General features: G+C 55.2%; 1 protein-coding gene across 1 annotated transcript in view; it reads right to left on the bottom strand.

The window, feature by feature from the left end:
* Positions 1–21206, bottom strand: part of LOC144677072 (integrin alpha-M-like) — a gene marked incomplete at both ends in the record, with an annotated part of 48024 nt that overhangs the window by 15193 nt on the left and 11625 nt on the right. Inside the window, 8 exons of the mRNA XM_078537332.1 lie at positions 947–1072; positions 2409–2548; positions 2999–3150; positions 5900–6030; positions 7973–8176; positions 13294–13434; positions 13776–13915; positions 19272–19401. Of these exons, the coding sequence (XP_078393458.1) occupies positions 947–1072; positions 2409–2548; positions 2999–3150; positions 5900–6030; positions 7973–8176; positions 13294–13434; positions 13776–13915; positions 19272–19401 (1164 nt within the window). The remainder of the gene's footprint in view (positions 1–946; positions 1073–2408; positions 2549–2998; positions 3151–5899; positions 6031–7972; positions 8177–13293; positions 13435–13775; positions 13916–19271; positions 19402–21206) is intronic.

Genomic DNA, 21206 nt, shown 5'->3' with positions numbered 1-21206 from the left:
CCTCATGTTTACTAACCACCCACTGTTTATTAATCACCTCATGTTTATTAATCACCTCTTGTTTACTAATCACCCACTGTTTATTAATCACATCAGGTTTATTAGTCACCTCTTGTTTACTAATCACCCACTGTTTATTAATCACCCCATGCTTATTAATCACCTCATGTTTACTAACCACCCACTGTTTATTAATCACATCAGGTTTATTAATTACCTCATGTTTATTAATCACCTCTTGTTTACTAATCACCGCATGCTTATTAATCACCTCATGTTTATTAATCACCTCATGTTTACTAATCACCCACTGTTTATTAATCACATCATGTTTATTAATCACCTCTTGTTTACTAATCACCCACTGTTTATTAATCACCTCACGTTTACTAATCACCCACTGTTTGTTAATCACATCATGTTTATTAATCACCTCATGTTTATTAATCACCCACTGTTTATTAATTACCTCATGTTTATTAATCACCGCATGCGTATTAATCACCTCATGTTTATTAATCACCTCATGTTTACTAATCACCCACTGTTTATTAATCACCTCATGTTTATTAATTACCTCATGCTTATTAATCACCTCATGTTTATTAATCACCTCATGCTTATTAATCACCTCATGTTTATTAATTACCTCATGCTTATTAATCACCTCATGCTTATTAACCACCCACTGTTTATTAATCACCTCATGCTTATTAATCACCTCTTGTTTACTAATAAACCACTGTTTATTAATCACATCAGGTTTATTAATCACCTCTTGTTTACTAATCACCCGCTATTTATTAATCACCTCATGTTTATTTATCACCCCATGTTTATTAATCACCTCATGTTTATTTATCACCTCCAGTTTATTAAACAACCACCCTTGTCCATGTCTGTTAACCCCCGCCCGCCCGCCCCTGGGGTAACTTCCCACACTCACTTCTCCAATGGAAAATCCTTCCTCTCCGGTCTGTAAAACAGGCACTGGGCTGTTGCCGGAATGTATTCCCAGCCCAGTGTAATTCACCTTCACTTTGATGGGATACAGGAAATCCTGGATACAGCTCTGTGGGAGAGAGAGAGGGAGAGAAAGACAGGAATTAGCTTGAGCCTCGCAAGAGGCTCTCCCTGCCTTCTGGGTGGAGACGTTTCTCCCCAATTACCCCTTGGAATTTATTAGTGACTCTCTTATATTGATGGACCCTCCCCTGCCCCCACTGAGTTCTGGTCTCGCCCGCAAGGGGAGACATCTCCTCTACGTCTACCCCATCGAAACCCCCTTTCGTTATCTCAAAGATCTCGATCAGGTCACCCCCTCGGCCTTCTCTGTTCTGGAGAGAAGACAGCCGGCTGGTTCAGGCTTTGCTGATGGTTACTGCAATTCCATTAGCACCTGGAGGAGCTGAACCTCTTCCCTGGTCCGCAGGAACAGGAGGAGGCCATTCAGCCCCTTGAACCCCCGCAATCCCTGTTGGTCAATTTGGAGTGCAGGGATTGAAGTTCGAATTGTCCCCATCAAACACTCCCAGGACAGGTACAGCACGGGGTTAGATACAGAGTAAAGCTCCCTCTACACTGTCCCCATCAAACACTCCCAGGACAGGTACAGCACGGGGTTAGATACAGAGTAAAGCTACCTCTACACTGTCCCCATCAAACACTCCCAGGACAGGTACAGCACGGGGTTAGATACAGAGTAAAGCTCCCTCTACACTGTCCCCGTCAAACACTCCCAGGACAGGTACAGCACGGGGTTAGATACAGAATAAAGCTACCTCTACACCGTCCCCATCAAACACTCCCAGGACAGGTACAGCACGGGGTTAGATACAGAGTAAAGCTCCCTCTACACTGTCACCATCAAACACTCCCAGGACAGGTACAGCACGGGGTTAGATACAGAGTAAAGCTACCTCTACACTGTCCCCGTCAAACACTCCCAGGACAGGTACAGCACGGGGTTAGATACAGAATAAAGCTACCTCTACACTGTCCCCATCAAACACTCCCAGGACAGGTACAGCACAGGGTTAGATACAGAGTAAAGCTCCCTCTACACTGTTACCATCAAACACGCCCAGGACAGGTACATCACAGGGTTAGATACAGAGTAAATCTCCCTCTACACTGTCCCCGTCAAACACTCCCAGGACAGGTACAGCACGGGGTTAGATACAGAGTAAAGCTCCCTCTACACCGTCCCCATCAAACACTCCCAGGACAGGTACAGCACGGGGTTAGATACAGAGTAAATCTCCCTCTACACTGTCCCCATCAAACACTCCCAGGACAGGTACAGCACGGGGTTAGATACAGAGTAAAGCTCCCTCTACACTGTCCCCATCAAACACTCCCAGGACAGGTACAGCACGGGGTTAGATACAGAGTAAAGTTCCCCACACCTGGACTTGTATCTTGGGTCTCAGGCATTTTTTACTTTTCAGATTAAAGGATCCCTTGTCAGCTGACGTCAGTTCAGCTCTTTCTATCTTTCGACCTGCATCCAAATTCAACTCATAGGTGAAGTCAAGCGACGGGGTACCTGCAGGAACAGAACAGAGAGTTTCAGGGAGCAGCAATGGTTCCAAATGCGGACGACACACTTTCGGATGGAGGTCATGGCCTTGGAGATTTACCAGAACTGTTCCAGGGATGAGGGGACGTGAGATTGGAGGAGCTCCTCAGAGCAGGGAAAGGTTAAGGGGAGATTAAGGGTTACGCGGGAGTGAGTTACAGACTGGAATCTAATCGAGGGGTTCGGGGTGGTTTATATATAGAATAACAGATACCCGGGAGTGAGTTACAGACTGGAATCTAATCGAGGGGTTCGGGGTGGTTTATATATAGAATAACAGATACCCGGGAGTGAGTTACAGACTGGAATCTAATCGAGGGGTTCGGGGTGGTTTATATACAGAATAACAGATACCCGGGAGTGAGTTACAGACTGGAATCTAATCGAGGGGTTTTATAAATGGTAGAATTGATATACCTGATATTTTCTTTGTCAGTTGCTTGATGGTGAAGCAAATTTCGGCATCTATTTTGGGTCCAACAGCGTTTTCCAGACAATCTATGTCTTTCAACATTATCTTCGTTGGATTGAATGTCATAGTGATGGACAGATCCAGTACCGGCCGGGATCTGTGAAAATATTCCAATTATCCTGTGCCCTGCTTCCCCTGGCCTGATGGAGGTCTGCTATACAGGCCCCAATCCCTGACGCCCTCTCCAGCCCACACTAGGCCCCAATCTCTCTCTCATTCTGGCCCACGTGAGGCCTGCTCTACAGGCCCCAATCCCTGTCGCCCTCTCCAGCCCACACTAGGCCCCAATCTCTCCCTCATTCTGGCCCATGTGAGGCCTGTTCTACAGGCCCCAATCCTTGTCGCCCTCTCCAGCCCACACTAGGCCCCAATCTCTCCCTCATTCTGGCCCACGTGAGGCCTGCTCTACAGGCCCCAATCCCTGTCGCCCTCTCCAGCCCACACTAGGCCCCAACCTCTCTCTCATTCTGGCCCACTTGAGGTCTGTTCTACAGGCCCCAATCCTTGTCGCCCTCTCCAGCCCACACTAGGCCCCAATCTCTCTCTCATTCTGGCCCACGTGAGGTCTGTTCTACAGGCCCCAGTCCCTGTCACCCTCTCCAGCCCACACTAGGCCCCAATCTCTCCCTCATTCTGGCCCATGTGAGGCCTGTTCTACAGGCCCCAATCCTTGTCGCCCTCTCCAGCCCACACTAGGCCCCAACCTCTCTCTCATTCTGGCCCACGTGAGGCCTGTTCTACAGGCTCCAATCCCTGCCGCCCTCTCCAGCCCACACTAGGCCCCAATCTCTCCCTCATTCTGGCCCACGTGAGGCCTGCTCTACAGGCCCCAATCCCTGTCACCCTCTCCAGCCCACACTAGGCCCCAATCTCTCTCTCATTCTGGCCCACGTGAGGCCTGTTCTACAGGCTCCATTCCCTGCCGCCCTCTCCAGCCCACACTAGGCCCCATTCTCTCTCTCCCTGGTCAGTGCACATAGAGCTTGGCCTGTTTTACAGCCCCCAATTCCTGTCGCCCTCTCCAGCCCACACTAGGCCCCCTTCTCTCTCTTTCATGCTGGCCCACATGGAAGCCTGTTCTACATGCCCCAATCACTTTGTCCCTCTCTCTCTCTTTCTCTCTGCTCGCCACACCGAGGCCTATAGGTCCCAAGCCCTCAGTCTCTTTTCAGTCCACTGAGGCCTGTTCTAAAGGCCCCAATGATTCTGTGTCTCTCCCTCTTCTGCCACTCCCAGATATAAGCACCAATCCCTATGTCTCTCTCTTTGACCCACACTGAGGCCTGTTCCATAGGCCCCATATTCCCTCTGCCTCTATCTTGTTCACACTGAGGCCTGTTCTACAGTCCCCAATCCCTCTGTCTCTCAACAGTCAACATCCTGGGGGTTACTATTGACCAGAAACTGAACTGGACCAGCCATATAAATACTGTGGTTACAAGAGCAGGTCAGAGGCTGGGAATCCTGTGGAGAGTAACTCACCTTCTGACTCCCCAAAGCCTGTCCACCATCGGCAAGGCACAAGTCAGGAGTGGGATGGAATACTCCCCACTTGCCTGGATGAGTGCGGCTCCCACAACACTCAAGAACCATCCAGGACAAAGCAGCCCCACTTGATCGGCACCCCATCCACAAACATTCACTCCCTCCACCACCGACGCACAGTAGCAGCAGTGTGTGTACCATCTACAAGATGCACTGCAGCAACTCACCAAGGCTCCTTCGACAGCGCCGCCCAAACCCACGACCACTACCATCTAGAGGGACAAGGGCAGCAGACACATGGGGAACACCACTGCCTAGAAGTTCCCCTCCGAGCCCTCACCATCCCGACTTGGGAATATATCGGCCGCTCCTTCACTGTCACTGGGTCCAAATCCTGGAACTCCCTCCCTAACAGCGCTGTGGGTGTACCTACACCACACGGGGACTGCAGCGGCTCAAGAAGGCGGCTCACCACCACCTTCTCCAGGGGCAATTAGGGATGGACAGCAGATGTTGGGCCCAGCCAGCGACGCCCACATCCAGTAAATGAATAAAAAGATACCCTGAGGCCTGTTTTATAGACCCTGACCATTCTAGTTTAGGTGAGGCTAGTTTTATCGGCCTCAGTATTTCACTTCCTGCCAAACAAACTGATCTCTTTATAAAGAGACGCCAGAGTTTGGTTTTCCGTCTGTTCTGTATTTAACGGTATTGGCTTCTTTCTCTCTCTCTCTGTCTGTCTCTCTCTCTCTCTCTGTCTGTTTCTCTCTCTTCTCTCTCTCTCTCTCCCTGTCTCCCTCTCTCTTCCTGTCACACTCTCTGTCTCCCTCTGTCTGTCTCCCTCTATCTGTCTTTCTCTCTCTATCTATCTTTCTCTCTCTGTCTTTCTCTCTCTCCCTCTGTCTGTCTCTCTCTCTCTCTCTTTCTCTGTCATTCTCTCTCTCTCTCTCTTCCTGTCTGTCTCTCACTCTCTGTCTCTCTCTCTCTTCGTCTTTCTCTCTCTCTGTCGCTCTCTCTCTCTGTCTTTCTCTCTCTCTATCTGTCTCTCTCTTTCTCTCTCTCTACCTCCCCCTCTCTCTGTCTCTGTCTAGCTTTCTCTCTGTCTCTCTCTTCCTCTCTGTCTCTGTCTCTCTCTCTCTCTCCCCCTCTCTGCCTGTCTCCTTATCTCTCTGTCTCACTGTGTCTCTCTTGCTCTCTCTCTCCTACGTGGGGCTCAGTCACAGGGTTCACTCTTCCTTGTGCCTCCGAATGACCCCTTACTGCGTGAATGGCTAACCCCCTTTGTAGGGGTCTGGGGGTGGGGGTGGTGGGGGGAGGAGAGGGAGGCAAGTTGGAGGGCGATAGGGGTCTTAGCAACTTACCGGAAGACAAAGACCTTCCCTAGGGCACCTACAGCGATGTCGGTGAGCCCATCCCCACTGACATCCATGGATCCATCGACTGACTGGCCAAAGTACTTGAGGCCGTGGTGGAATCCTGGTGACCGGATGCGCTGTGGGAATGGAAACAGGGATAAGTAGCCATTCGAGAGTGAGGCAGGGTGAGGGGGCAGGGAGCAGGCATAGTGCCAAAGGTCAAAAGCCGCAATCGGCAGAGGGCAAGAAAGGGCGTGAATCCCTCTGTACCCCCTGCGATGCCCGGGTCCCTCTGTACCCCGCCGACGCCCGGATCCCTCTGTACTCCCGCGACGCCCGGATCCCTCTGTACCCCCACGACGCCCGGGTCCCTCTGTATGCCCGGGTCCCTCTGTACCCCCACGACGCCCGGATCCCTCTGTACCTCCACGACGCCCGGGTCCCTCTGTATGCCCGGGTCCCTCTGTACCCCCCGCGGGACGCCCGGATCCCTCTGTACCCCCGCGACGCCCGGATCCCTCTGTACCCCCGCACGCCCGAGTGAGTGAGTGTGAGAGAGGTGTGAGAGAGAGAGTGTGAGAGAGAGTGTGAGAGAGAGTGTTGGAGAGAGAGTGTGGGAGAGTGTGAGAGAGAGTGTGTGAGAGAGAGTGTGAGAGAGAGAGCGTGAGAGAGAGAGCGTGAGAGAGAGAGCGTGAGAGAGAGAGCGTGAGAGAGAGAGCGTGAGAGAGAGAGCGTGAGAGAGAGTGTGAGAGAGAGTGTGAGAGAGAGTGTGAGAGAGAGTGTGAGAGAGAGTGTGAGAGAGAGTGTGAGAGAGAGTGTGAGAGAGAGTGTGAGAGAGAGAGTGAAAGAGAGAGAATGTGGGAGAGTGTGAGAGAGAGAGCATTGGAGAGAGAGTGTGGGAGAGTGTGAGAGAGAGAGTGAGAGAGAGAGAGTGTGAGAGAGTGTGTGAGAGAGAGTGTGAGAGAGAGAGAGTGTGAGAGAGAGTGTGAGAGAGAGAGTGTGGAGAGAGAGTGTGGGAGAGTGTGAGAGAGAGTGTGAGAGAGAGAGAGTGTGAGAGAGAGAGTGTGAGAGAGAGTGTGTGAGAGAGAGAGTGTGGGAGAGAGAGTGGAGAGAGAGAGTGTGAGAGAGAGAGTGTGAGAGAGAGAGTGTGAGAGGAGAGAGTGTGAGGGAGGGAGGGAGAGAGAGAGAGTGTGGGAGAGAGAGTGTGGGAGAGAGAGTGTGGGAGAGTGTGAGAGAGAGAGTGTGAGAGAGAGAGTGTGGGAGAGTGTGAGAGAGAGTGTGAGAGGGAGACAGAGAGAGTGAGTGTGTGAGAGAGTGTGTGAGAGAGAGAGTGTGAGAGAGAGAGTGTGAGAGAGAGAGAGCGTGTGAGAGAGAGTGTGAGAGAGAGAGAGCGTGTGAGAGAGAGTGTGAGAGAGAGAGTGTGGGAGAGTGTGAGAGAGAGTGTGAGAGAGAGTGTGGCAGGGAGACAGAGGGAGTGAGTGTGTGAGAGAGAGAGTGTGGGAGAGTGTGAGAGAGAGAGAGTGTGAGAGAGAGTGTGAGAGAGAGTGTGAGAGAGAGTGTGGCAGGGAGATAGAGAGAGTGAGTGTGTGAGAGAGTGTGAGAGAGAGAGTGTGAGAGAGAGTGTGAGAGAGAGTGTGAGAGAGAGTGTGAGAGAGAGTGTGAGAGAGAGAGTGTGGGAGAGTGTGAGAGAGAGTGTGAGAGAGAGAGTGAGAGAGAGTGTGGCAGGGAGACAGAGAGAGTGAGTGTGAGAGAGTGAGTGTGAGAGAGAGAGTGTGAGAGAGAGAGTGTGAGAGAGAGAGTGTGAGAGAGAGAGTGTGAGAGAGAGAGTGTGAGAGAGAGAGTGTGAGAGAGAGAGAGCGTGTGAGAGAGAGAGAGCGTGTGAGAGAGAGAGAGCGTGTGAGAGAGAGAGAGCGTGTGAGAGAGAGAGAGCGTGTGAGAGAGAGAGAGCGTGTGAGAGAGAGAGAGCGTGTGAGAGAGAGAGAGCGTGTGAGAGAGAGAGAGCGTGTGAGAGAGAGAGAGCGTGTGAGAGAGAGTGGGAGAGAGTGTGTGTGAGTGTGTGTGAGAGGTGTTCGATCTAACCTGGCTGTAGGTGGGTTTGATGAGAGCCTGGGTTCCGTGGTAAATGTAGATGGCTCCCCGGTGTTCGTCCTCTAGGGGCGCTCCGATGGCTACGTCAGCCAGCTGGTCCCCGTTCAGGTCGCTGACCTGGGCAATGGCGCTGCCAAAGCGGCCCAATGGCTCCCCTTCCACTCCCAACAGAAAGCTGACTTCTTTCACCGTGCCCTGAATGATGGGGTCAGGGTGGTGGGTTAGTGTGGGTGCCATTGGAGAGACGTGTGAGAAGGACATCAGCGGTGAGGTCCATTTTTAATATCCCCCCCTTCACAACCCATCCCATCCCATCCCCAACTCTTCCCATCCCTCTCCTCCACTCCAACCCTCCCCATCCCATCCCCAACTCTCCCCATCCCTCTCCTCCACTCCCAACTCTCCCCATCCCATCCCCAACTCTTCCCATCCCTCTCCTCCACTCCCAACCCTCCCCATCCCATCCCAACTCTTCCCATCCCTCTCCTCCACTCCCAACCCTCCCCATCCCATCCCCAACTCTTCCCATCCCTCTCCTCCACTCCCAACCCTCCCCATCCCATCCCATCCCCAACTCTTCCCATCCCTCTCCTCCACTCCCAACCCTCCCCATCCCATCCCCAACTCTTCCCATCCCTCTCCTCCACTCCCAACCCTCCCCATCCCATCCCCAACTCTTCCCATCCCTCTCCTCCACTCCCAACCCTCCCCATCCCATCCCCAACTCTTCCCATCCCTCTCCTTCACTCCCAACCCTCCCCATCCCATCCCCAACTCTTCCCATCCCTCTCCTCCACTCCCAACCCTCCCCATCCCCATCCCCAACTCTTCCCATCCCTCTCCTCCACTCCCAACCCTCCCCATCCCCATCCCCAACTCTTCCCATCCCTCTCCTCCACTCCCAACCCTCCCCATCCCATCCCCAACACTTCCCAACCCTCACCTCCACTCCCAACCCTCCCCATCCCATCCCCATCCTCAACTCTTCCCATCCCTCTCCTCCACTCCCAACCCTCCCCATCCCCATCCCCATCCCCAACTCTTCCCATCCCTCTCCTTCACTCCCAACCCTCCCCATCCCATCCCCAACTCTTCCCATCCCTCTCCTCCACTCCCAACCCTCCCCATCACATCTCCAACTCTTCCCATCCCTCTCCTCCACTCCCAACCCTCCCCATCCCATCCCCAACTCTTCCCATCCCTCTCCTCCACTCCCAACCCTCCCCATCCCATCCCCAACTCTCACCACCCCTCTCCTCCACTCCCAACCCTCCCCACCCCTTCCCCAATTCTTCCCATCCCTCTCCTCCACTCCCAAACCTCCCCATCCCATCCCCAACTCTTTCCATCCCTCTCCACCACTCCCAACCCTCCCCACCCCATCCCCAACTCTTCCCATCCCTCTCCACCACTCCTAACTCTCCCCATCCCAACCCCAACTCTTCCCATCCCTCTCCTTCACTCCCAAACCTCCCCACCTCATCCCCAACTCTTCCCTTCCCTCTCCTCCACTCCCAACGCTCCCCATCCCATCCCCATCTCTTTCCATCCCTCTCCTCCACTCCCAACCCTCCCCATCCCATCCCCAACTCTTCCCATCCCTCTCCTCCACTCCCAAACCTCCCCACCTCATCCCCAACTCTTCCCTTCCCTCTCCACCACTCCCAACCCCCCTCATCCCATCCCCAACTCTTCCCATCCCTCTCCTCCACTCCCAACCCTCCCCATCCCTTCCCCAACTTTTCCCACTCACCATCCCGACTTGGAGCCGCCTTCTTGAGCTGCTGCCGACCTCGTGTGGTGTAGGTACACCCACGGCGCTGTTAGGGAGGGAGTTCCAGGATTTGGACCCAGCGACAGTGAAGGAACGGCCGATATATTTCAAAGTCGGGATGGTGAGTGGCTCAGAGGGGAACTTCCAGGCGGTGGTGTTCCCCATGTGTCTGCTGCCCTTGTCCTTCCAGATGGTAGAGGTCATGGGTTTGGGCGGCACTGTCGAAGGAGCCTTGGTGAGTTGCTGCAATGCATCTTGTAGATGGTACACACACTGCTGCTACTGTGCGTCGGTGGTGGAGGGAGTGAATGTTTGTGGATGGGGTGCTGATCAAGCGGGGCTGCTTTGTCCTGGATGGTGTCGAGCTTCTTGAGTGTTGTGGGAGCCGCACTCACCCAGGCAAGTGGGGAGTATCCCATCACACTCCTGACTTGTGCCTTGTAGATGGTGGACAGGGTTTGGAATGATCAAAATGGGGGATTAGATAAAGGGAGATATAAAAGTTGAAGGGATTCGGGGAAAGAACCTCCTCCAGACCCTACACCCCTCCCTATCTCCGTAACCTCCTCGAACACCATACAACCCTCCCTATCCCTGTAACCTCCTCCAGCCCCTACAATCCCCCCTATCCATGGGTGGAGGAGGTGGAGGGGATTGGGACTAACCGGACTGCCCTGCCGAAGATCCAGTACAGACTCAATGGGCTGAATGGCTCCTTGGCTTCTTAAGTGGGAGGTCAATGGGGCAGGGTGGGGTGGGGGGGAAGGCAAACAGCAGGGAGGAGGCAATGGTAGGAGGGAGGGAGCGAGTGGTGAAGGGGAGAGATGAAACTGAACCTAAGGGAGTGTTCCCGGGAATTCAGATGGTTAGGGGAGAGATTGGGTGGACGGGGTGGAGGGAGGGAAAGGATTTCTGCTCGAGGGAGTCCGTTCGGGGGAGTCTAGGCCGAGGGAGCAGGGCCACACTGTGTGTGAAGTAAATTTGAGACCCCCTTCTTCACTCAAAGAGCGGTAGGAGGTTGGAACTCCCAACAGGGGTGGGGCGCTCCTGAGCAGCCCGGGATTGGGAGCTTTTGTTTGTCTGGTGGACGAATTCGGGGATGTAGGGAAGAGGGGGTGGGTGCTGGGTAAACGGAGTCAGGTCAGAGGTCAGCCACGGCCTTGAGGGGCCTCTTCTCCCCTACTCCCGTGTCCAAACAACTTGCCTTTGTACAGCGTGGGTGACAATATCCCAAGGTGCTCCGCAGGATGACACTTCACCCCGAGGCGCTTGAGGGGGTCATGAGAGGGACGGGAACAGGCGGCCGGGAGCCCTCGGTGAATTGGGTCGGTGTTAAGGGGCATCTTGAAGGAGGAGAGGGGGCCGGAGACGTTTAGGGAAGGATTCCTGGAGCTTCGGGGCCTGCCCTCGTTCTTCCCCGCTAACCCACCCAGGCAGCCAAGGCAAGGCCGCCAATGGCGGAGCGATGGGAATCAGGGTGTGAGGTGTAGGGTGGATGCTCGAGAGGCCAGAATCAGAGGAGCGTGGGGATCTCGGAGGTTACAGAGATAGGGAGGGTTGTAGGGGCTGGAGGACTTTACAGAGATAGGGAGGGTTGTAGGGGCTGGAGGAGGTTACAGGGATAGGGAGGGGTGTAGGGGCTGGAGGAGGTTACAGAGATAGGGAGGGGTGTAGGAGGCTGGAGGAGGTTACAGAGATAGGGAGGGGTGTAGGGGCTGGAGGAGGTTACAGAGATAGGGAGGGGTGTAGGGGCTGGAGGAGTTTACAGAGATAGGGAGGGTTGTAGGGGCTGGAGGAGGTTACAGAGATAGGGAGGGGTGTAGGGGCTGGAGGAGTTTACAGAGATAGGGAGGGTTGTAGGGGCTGGAGGAGTTTACAGAGATAGGGAGGGTTGTAGGGGCTGGAGGAGTTTACGGAGATAGGGAGGGTTGTAGGGGCTGGGGGAGTTTACGGAGATAGGGAGGGTTGTAGGGGCTGGGGGAGTTTACGGAGATAGGGAGGGTTGTAGGGGCTGGAGCGGGTTACAGGGATAGGGAGGGTTGTAGGGGCTGGAGGAGTTTACAGAGATAGGGAGGGTTGTAGGGGCTGGAGGAGTTTACAGAGATAGGGAGGGTTGTAGGGGCTGGAGGAGATTACAGAGATAGGGAGGGTTGTAGGGGCTGGAGGAGGTTACAGAGATAGGGAGGGTTGTAGGGGCTGGAGGAGGTTACAGAGATAGGGAGAGTTGTAGGAGCTGGAGGAGGTTACAGAGATAGGGAGGGTTGTCGGGGCTGGAGGAGGTTACAGAGATAGGGAGGGGTGTAGGGGCTGGAGGAGTTTACACAGATAGGGAGGGTTGTAGGGGCTGGAGGAGTTTACGGAGATAGGGAGGGTTGTAGGGGCTGGGGGAGTTTACGGAGATAGGGAGGGTTGTAGGGGCTGGGGGAGTTTACGGAGATAAGGAGGGTTGTAGGGGCTGGAGGAGTTTACGGAGATAGGGAGGGTTGTAGGGGCTGGGGGAGTTTACGGAGATAGGGAGGGTTGTAGGGGCTGGGGGAGTTTACGGAGATAGGGAGGGTTGTAGGGGCTGGGGGAGTTTACGGAGATAAGGAGGGTTGTAAGGGCTGGAGGGGTTTACAGAGATAGGGAGGGTTGTAGGGGCTGGAGGAGATTACAGAGATAGGGAGGGTTGTAGGGGCTGGAGGAGGTTACAGAGATAGGGAGGGTTGTAGGAGCTGGAGGAGGTTACAGAGATAGGGAGGGTTGTAGGGGCTGGAGGAGTTTACAGAGATAGGGAGGGTTGTAGGGGCTGGAGGAGTTTACAGAGATAGGGAGGGTTGTAGGGGCTGGAGGAGGTTACAGAGATAGGGAGGGGTGTAGGGGCTGGAGGAGGTTACGGAGATAGGGAGGGGTGTAGGGGCTGGAGGAGGTTACAGAGATAGGGAGGGGTGTAGGGGCTGGAGGAGGTTACAGAGATAGGGAGGGTTGTCGGGGCTGGAGGAGGTTACAGAGATAGGGAGGGATGTAGGGGCTGGGGGAGTTTACGGAGATAGGGAGGGTTGTAGGGGCTGGAGGAGGTTACGGAGATAGGGAGGGTTGTAGGGGCTGGGGGAGTTTACGGAGATAGGGAGGGTTGTAGGGGCTGGAGGAGGTTACGGAGAGAGGAAAGAGAGAGACCGTGGAAGGATTCGAGAATGATATACCGGAGATTTTATCACGGTGGAGATCCACGGGTGGGAAGAGGGGAATGATAGGGCCATGAGGCGGGCAAAGGCATCATAGCGCGAGCTAGGATACGGGGTAGCAAAGTGGGGAGGGAGGCATGAAAGTTATGATGAAGCAGAGAAGGATCCCATGACTAGGGGAGAGGGGAGGGGTTGCCTGGGGGCTGGGGGAGGGTCAGTGTCTGGCTCCAACATGACAGGTCCCCCTGTCGGGCATGGGGCAACAACAACTGGTCAACCTCCTTTCATCAGTGCTCCTTGCCCAACCACGGGACCCCAGCAGGGTACATAGCCAGGGCTCACACCCCACCCCCACCCCCCATAAAGAGACTCACCATGTTCTCCATCCTGTAAATATGGACAATCCCGCCATTCTCCTGGGAGTGATACATGGGAGCGCCAACCAGCAACAGGTCCGTCTGGCTGTCCCCGTTCAGGTCCACTGGGCACAGTTCCGATCCAAAGTAGGAGCCGATCTGCCGGGCAAAGGCAAGGACATTTTGCAACGAGGCCCAAAAATGCCGCACCTTCATTCAGAGACAGACCGAGAGGGAAGGCTAATCGTGCAGGAGCATTTAGAGTTCTGGGGATGATTTGTGACAGTCAGGTGTTGCACGGTGAACTCCATGCCATTTCTGTATAATCTTATGCGTGCAAATAAAGCCGACTGGTAATTTTAGCCTGAAGCTGAGAACCTCAATGTCTGATATTTTCCTGAATCGCATGTTACAAAAGCAAGTTGCATTCATGCAGCACCTTTAGCTTGATGATTCATTCAACTGTATCAGGATAAGGATCAAAAAATATATTCTCAAACCTGTTTTCCATCGATATGGTCCCTGAGACGATGCTGGGAACTTTGGGCGAAAATAAATACTTTGCCCTTATGGTTGTAGCGAGGTGCACCCGTGATGTAGAAATGCTCCTGGCCTTTCATAGCTTCCTTTATACTGTACCCTAAAAAGCAGGGCAAAGGAAAAGATAATTATTGGTTATCATGAGCCTCAGAAACTGGCCAATGAGGTCACGGATCCAGGAAGTCTCTCAGAGGGTCGGTACTGAGGGAGCGCCGCACTGTCGGAGGGTCAGTACTGAACGAGCGCCGCACTGGCGGAGGGTCAGTGCTGAGGGAGCACCGCACTGTCGGAGGGTCAGGACTGAGGGAGAGCCGCACTGTCAGAGGGTCAGTACTGAGGGAGAGTCGCACTGTCGGAGGGTCAGTACTGAGGGAGCGCTGCATTGTCGGACGGTCAGTACTGAGGGAGCGATGCACTGTGGGAGGGCCAGTACTGAGGGAGCGCTGCACTGTCGGAGGGTCAGTGCTGAGGGAGCGCCGCACTGTCGGAGGGTCAGTACTGAGGGAGCGCCGCACTGTCGGAGGGTCAGTGCTGAGGGAGTGCCGCACTGTCGGAGGGTCAGTATTGAGGGAGAGGCGCACTTTCGGAGGGTCAGTGCTGAGGGAGCGCCGCACTGTCGGAGGTCAGTACTGAGGGAGCGCCGCACTGTCGGAGGGTCAGTGCTGAGGGAGAGCCGCACTGTTGGAGAGTCAGTCCTGAGGGAGCGCTACACTGTCGGAGGGTCAGTACTGAGGGAGCGCCGCACTGTCGGAGGGTCAGTGCTGAGGGAGAGCCGCACTGTCGGAGGGTCAGTGCTGAGGGAGCCCCGCAATGTCGGAGGGTGAGTACTGAAGGAGAGCCGCACTGTCGGAGGGTCAGTACTGAGGGAGAGCCGGACTGTCGAATGGTCAGTACTGAGGGAGTGCCGCACTGTCGGAGGGTCAGTACTGAGAGAGAGCCGCACTGTCGGAGGGTCAGTGCTGAGGGAGCTCCGCAATGTCGGAGGGTCAGTACTGAGGGAGAGCCGCACTGTCGGAGGGTCAGTGCTGAGGGAGCGCTGCATTGTCGGAGGGTCAGTACTGAGGGAGCGCCGCACTGTCGGAGGGTCAGTACTGAGGGAGAGCCGCACTGTCGGAGGGTCAGTACTGAGGGAGAGCCGCACTGTCGGAGGGTCAGTGCTGAGGGAGAGCCGCACTGTCGGAGGGTCAGTACTGAGGGAGAGCCGCACTGTCGCAGGGTCAGTGCTGAGGGAGCGCCGCACTGTCGGAGGGTCAGTACTGAGGGAGCTCCGCACTGTCGGAGGGTCAGTACTGAGGGAGCGCCGCACTGTCGGAGGGTCAGTACTGAGGGAGCGCCGCACTGTCGGAGGGTCAGTGCTGAGGGAGCGCCGCACTGTCGGAGGGTCAGTACTGAGGGAGCGCCGCACTGTCGGAGGGTCAGTACTGAGGGAGCGCCGCACTGTCGGAGGGTCTGTACTGAGGGAGAGCCGCACTGTCGGAGGGTCAGTACTGAGGGAGTGCCGCACTGTTGGAGGGTCAGTACTGAGGGAGTGCCGCACTGTTGGAGGGTCAGCGCTGAGGGAGCGCCGCACTGTCGGAGGGTCAGTGCTGAGGGAGGGCCGCACTGTCGTAGGGTCAGTGCTGAGGGAGCGCCGCACTGTCGGAGGGTCAGTACTGAGGGAGCGCAGCACTGTCGGAGGGTCAGTGCTGAGGGAGGGCCGCACTGTCGGAGGGTCAGTGCTGTGGGAGCGCCGCACTGTCGGAGGGTCAGTACTGAGGGAGCGCAGCACTGTCGGAGGGTCAGTACTGAGGGAGCGCCGCACTGTCGGAGGGTCAGGGAGTGGCTGAGTGAACCATGTGATTTGCCATTAGAAGCTTTAAGTGAATTAATTCATTCATTACCCACTTATTTTGTTGCATCAACTTTAAGATCTGCTGCAGCCACCACATCCAATTTGGCAATGATTAATATCAGTCAGGATGTGACTGATCTGTTTCCAGTGGGCCCACAAGGGAAAGCACCCGTGTCGACATTGCCACTGAACAAGATCACACTGTTTTCCTACTTTTTCATTCAGAGAGACCAGTTTCAAGGATCTTCTCTGAGGACGGGATAGAGCGAGACAGAGAGAGAGACAGAGAGACAGAGAGACAGAGAGAGAGAGAGAGACAGAGAGAGGGACAGAGCGAGAAAGAGAGAGAGAGAGCAAGAGAGAGAGGGACAGAGAGAGAAAGAGAGAGAGCGAGAGCGAGAGAGACAAGAGAGAGGGACAGAGAGAGGGAGAGACGGCGAGCAGATCGAGAGACAGAGATAGAGAGAGAAAGAGAGACAGAGCAGAGAGAGCAAGATGGAGACAGACATAGAGACAGACATAGAGAGAGACAGAGCAGGGAGAGAGAGACAGACAGAGAGAGAGACAGAGTGAGAGAGAGAGAAAAACACACACAGAGAAAGAGAGAGAGACAGACAGAGAGAGAGCAGAGAGAGAGAGCACGAGAGAGAGAGAGAGAGAGACGGGGAGCGAGACAGAGTGAAAGAGACAGAGAGATAGTCAGAGAGCGAGACAGAGAGAGGAAGAGACACAGAGAGAGACATGGAGAGAGAGACAGAGATAGAGAGACAGAGATAGAGAGACAGAGATAGAGAGACAGACAGAGAGAGACAGACAGAGAGAGACAGATAGAGAGACAGACAGAGAGAGACAGCGAGAGAGAGGGAGAGAGAGACCGAGATAGAGAGACAGACAGAGAAAGAGAGAGACAGACAGAGAGAGACAGCGAGAGAGAGGGAGAGAGAGATCGAGATAGAGAGACAGACAGAGAAAGAGAGAGACAGACAGAGAGATAGCAGAGAAAGAACAAAGAACAAAGGAAAGTACAGCACAGGAACAGGCCCTTCGGCCCTCCAAGCCTGCGCCCATCATATTGCCTGTCAAACCAAAACATTTTGCACTTCCGGGGTCCGTATCCCTCTATTCCCATCCTCTTCATGTATTTGTCAAGCTGCCTCTTAAACACCACAATTGTACCTGCTTCCACCACCCCCTCTGGCAGCGAATTCCAGACATAAAGGAGAGAGAGAGAGGACAGAAAGAGAGAGAGAGAGACAGAGAGACAGAGAGCAGAGAGAGAGAGAGAGACAGAGAGACAGAGAGAGACAGAGAGACAGAGAGAGACAGAGAGACAGAGAGAGAGGGAGAGAGAGAGACAGAGACAGAGAGGGAGGGAGAGAGAGAGAGTGAGAGACAGAGAGAGGGAGAGACAGAGAGAGAGTGGCAGAGATACAGAAAGAGAGAGAGGCAGAGAGAGAGAGAGGGAGAGAGAGAGACAGACAGAGAGAGACAAGAGACAGAGAGACAGAGAGGGAGGGAGAGAGAGAGAGTGAGAGACAGAGAAAGAGAGAGAGGGAGAGACAGAGAGAGAGTGGCAGGGATACAGAAAGAGAGAGAGGCAGAGAGAGAGAGACAAGTAACAGATCAGAGGGAGAGAGGGAGACAGAGTGAGAGACAGAAAGAGAGAAAGACACAGGTAGAGAGAGAGACACACACACAGAGCGACAGAGAGAGGGGAATCAAACAGACAGAAAGAGACAAGGAGAGAGAGGACAGAAAATGAGAGAGGGGGGCTGAGAAAGAGAGAGGGAGAAGGAGAGAAAGTGGCAGACAGAGAAAGAGAGAGAGAGAGAGAGACACAGAGTGACAGAGAGAGGGAGAGCCAAACAGACAGAGAGACAGAGACAAGGAGAGAGAGAGGACAGAAACAGAGAGAGAGGTGGGCTGAGACAGAGAGAGGAAGAGAGAAAGTGGCTGAGAGAGAAATAGAGAGAGACAGAGAGAGAGAGAGAGACACAGAACAACAGAGAGAGGGAGAGCCAAACAGACAGAGAGAGAGACAAGGGGAGAGAGAGAGAGGACAGAATCAGAGAGAAAGGCGGGCCGAGACAGAGAGAGGAAGAGAGAAAGTGGCAGGGAGAGAAATAGAGAGAGGGACAGAGAGAGAGAGAGAGAGATGGAGGGGTTTCGAGAGGGAATGCTATTGCCTCAGGCCCCAGGCAGCCAATGGCGGAGTGATGGGAATAGGGGGATACTCGAGAGGCTGGAATTGGAGGAACGCAGAGATCTCGGAGGGTTGTAGGGGCTGGAGGAGGTTACAGAGATAGGGAGGGTTGAAGGGGCTGGAGGAGGTTACAGAGATAGGGAGGGTTGAAGGGGCTGGAGGAGGTTACAGAGATAGGGAGGGTTGTAGGGGCTGGAGGAGGTTACAGAGATAGGGAGGGTTGTAGGGGCTGGAGGAGGTTACAGAGATAGGGAGGGTTGTAGGGGCTGGAGGAGGTTACAGAGATAGGGAGGGTTGTAGGGGCTGGAGGAGGTTACAGAGGTAGGGAGGGTTGTAGGGGCTGGAGGAGGTTACAGAGATAGGGAGGGTTGTAGGGGCTGGAGGAGGTTACAGAGATAGGGAGGGTTGTAGGGGCTGGAGGAGGTTACAGAGATAGGGAGGGTTGTAGGGGCTGGAGGAGGTTACAGAGATAGGGAGGGGTGTAGGGGCTGGAGGGGCTGGAGGAGGTTACAGAGATAGGGAGGGGTGTAGGGGCTGGAGGATGTTACAGAGATATGGAGGGTTGTAGGGGCTGGAGGAGGTGACAGAGATAGGGAGGGGTGTAAGGGCTGGAGGAGGTTACAGAGATAGGGAGGGTTGTAGGGGCTGGAGGAGGTTACAGAGATAGGGAGGGGTGTAGGGGTTGGAGGAGGTTACAGAGATAGGGAGGGTTGTAGGGGCTGGAGGAGGTTACAGAGATAGGGAGGGGTGTAGGGGCTGGAGGAGGTTACAGAGATAGGGAGGGGGTGAGGGCCAAGGAGGGATTTGAAAACGAGGATGAGAATTTGGAAATGGAGGCGTTGCCGGACCGGGAGCCAGTGTGGGGTCAGCGAGCGCGGGGTGGGTGACGGGTGCACGGGACTCGGTGCGAGTTCGGACACGGGGGAGGGGGGAGGGGGGCAGAGTTTCGGAAGGAGCTGGAATTTACGGGAGGGCCGAGTGTGGGAGAGCGGCTGGGAGAGCACCGGAAGAGTCGAGCCCGGAGGTAATGTGGGCGCCGACGAGGGCTTCTGCAGCCGATGAGCCGAGATGGGCGGGGTGGAGTCGGGCGACGTTACGGAGGGGGAGATGGGTGGTCTTCGCGATGGCGGGGGGAGGGCAGGGACAAGGCAGGAGGGTCCTCTTGAGGTCCACCATGACACGGAGACGGCTAACGGTCTGGTTCCGTCTCGGACCGGTTAGCAGTGGGAGCGATGGGGTGGGCAAACGTGGTTTCTTGCAGGTGGTGGGGGCAGCTCTGTCCAATATTTCGTGGCGGGTCGCACTAGTCCTCCACGTTTGGCCTCACCTCGAAGTTACGCCCCATGTCCCCCAGTCCCCCATGAGCACTGACTGGGGAACATCTCTGCGTATCTCCTTTCTCGGAGGCGTCCGCTTACTCACCCAAGTACGCGTTCTTCGCATCGGGGCTGGCCGTTGCGGTCAAGTTGAAAAACCTCCTGACCCCTGACCTGAATTCGGCAAGGCCCCCCGACCAATCGTACGCTCCGACCGCTCCCAGGACGAACGCCCCCTAGAACGCAAGCGGGAACGAAAGATGGATGTGAGCGGCTAGGGGTGGGGGGAATGAGCGCCAGCTCGCCGCGCGTGCCCCTCGGACGGAGTTGGACATCGAGGGCCCAATCGAGTGAACCTTTGCTGTCCCGCCTCCCAACGCAAGGATATCCTTGAAGAAAGGGTGGGCACTCCAAAAGGATCCCCGCCAATAGGAGCGGGGGGTCGGCCGCTCAGACCCTCGAGCCTGCTGCCCCCATTCGATAATACGATAGCTGACCTGACGGTGGGCTTAACTCCACTTTCCTGTCTGGTGCCCCCACCCCCCCACCTCCTCATAACCCTTGACCCCCTCGTCGATCAGAAACCCGTCTCACTCGGCCTTGAGTATATTCAACGTCCCGGCCTCCACTGCTCTCTGAGGGGGGGAGAGAATCCCACAGACTGACCGCCCTCTGAGAGCAGAAATTCCTCCTCATCTCCGTCTTCAACGGGAGACCCCTCATTCTGAAACTGTGCCTCCCCTCCCCCCTCATTCTAGATTCCACCCCACCACGAGGGGGGAAACATCCTCCCAGCATCCCCCCCTGTCGAGCCCCTCCCCTCCCCTCAGAATCTTATCTGTCTCGATAAGATCGCCTCTCATTCTTCTAAACTCCAATGGGTACAGGGCCCAACCTGCTCAACCTCTCCTCACAAGACAAACCCCCTTCGTCCCAGGAATCGGCCCAGTGAACCTTCTCTGAACGGCCTCCGGTGCAGATGTAAAGGGGGAGAGAGAGAGAGAGAGAGGGGCGGAGAGGTTTAGGGAGGGGAATCCCAGAGCTGTAGGCCCGGCCGCCAATGGCGGAGCGATGGGAATCGGGGTGGGGGTGGGGGGGGGGATGCTCGAGAGGCCGGAATCGGAGGAGCGCAGAGATCTCGGAGTGGGGCTTGTAGGTCAGCCCCCGAAACTGGAGCCCACACAGTACAATTCTGGCCACCATGTACCAGTGTGGGAAAGGAGGTATTGATCCTGGAGATAGCGCGGCGTAGGCTCTTACTGGGGCCTGCCCAGATCATGCAGTGGGACTACGCGATGTGGGTCTACGCTCGCTGGAGTTTGGGACAGCTAGGGGCTAGGGCTTTGAAAAGATCCTTCAGAAGACACGGGGGAGGGGGTGGATTGTGTCGGTGAGAACACGGTTCTTCGAATAGAATAAGGCACGATGGAGGGAACTGGCTGCCCTGGTCCATGGGAGTTAGCACTGCTGTTAAAGAAGGCCAAATGGCCTGTTGGCCTTTATGGCAATGGGGGTTGGAGTACAGGGATGAGGAAGCCTTGCTTCGGTCGTACAGGGTTGTGGCGAGGCCACATCTGGAATTCTGTGCGCAGTTTTGGTCTACATATTTAAGGAAGGATATCCTTGCGTTGGGAGGCAGGACAGCGAAGGGTCACTCGATTGGTCCCTGGGACGAGGGGGGGTGTCCTATGAGGAGAGGCTGAGTAAGTTGGGTCTACACTCTCTGGAGTTTTGAAGAGTAAGAGGTGATCTGATTGAAGGGGTTTGACAGGGTGGACACCGAGAGGTTGTTTTCCCCCCCACAACCCCCACAAAAGATGGGGAATCGAGAGGGGGTAGGGAGGGAGGGAGGGAGGGAGGGGGGGCACAGTCTCAGGATAAGGGGTCGGCCATGTTGGACTGAGACGAGGGGGGTAATTTCTTCACCCGGAGGGCGGGGAAACCTCGGGGATTCTCTAACCCCAGAGAGTTCCGTCTCCGAGTCCACTCCAGACCGGGATCGAGGGGTTTCCGGTCTCTCGGGGGAACCCTCGAGGGGGGG

The sequence above is a fragment of the Cetorhinus maximus genome, unplaced genomic scaffold, assembly GCF_964194155.1.
Source record: "Cetorhinus maximus unplaced genomic scaffold, sCetMax3.hap1.1 HAP1_SCAFFOLD_2197, whole genome shotgun sequence".
NCBI classification, from domain to species: Eukaryota; Metazoa; Chordata; class Chondrichthyes; order Lamniformes; family Cetorhinidae; genus Cetorhinus; species Cetorhinus maximus.
The sequence above is the reverse complement of the archived record's forward strand: the minus strand, read 5'-3'. Positions and strand labels throughout refer to the sequence as shown.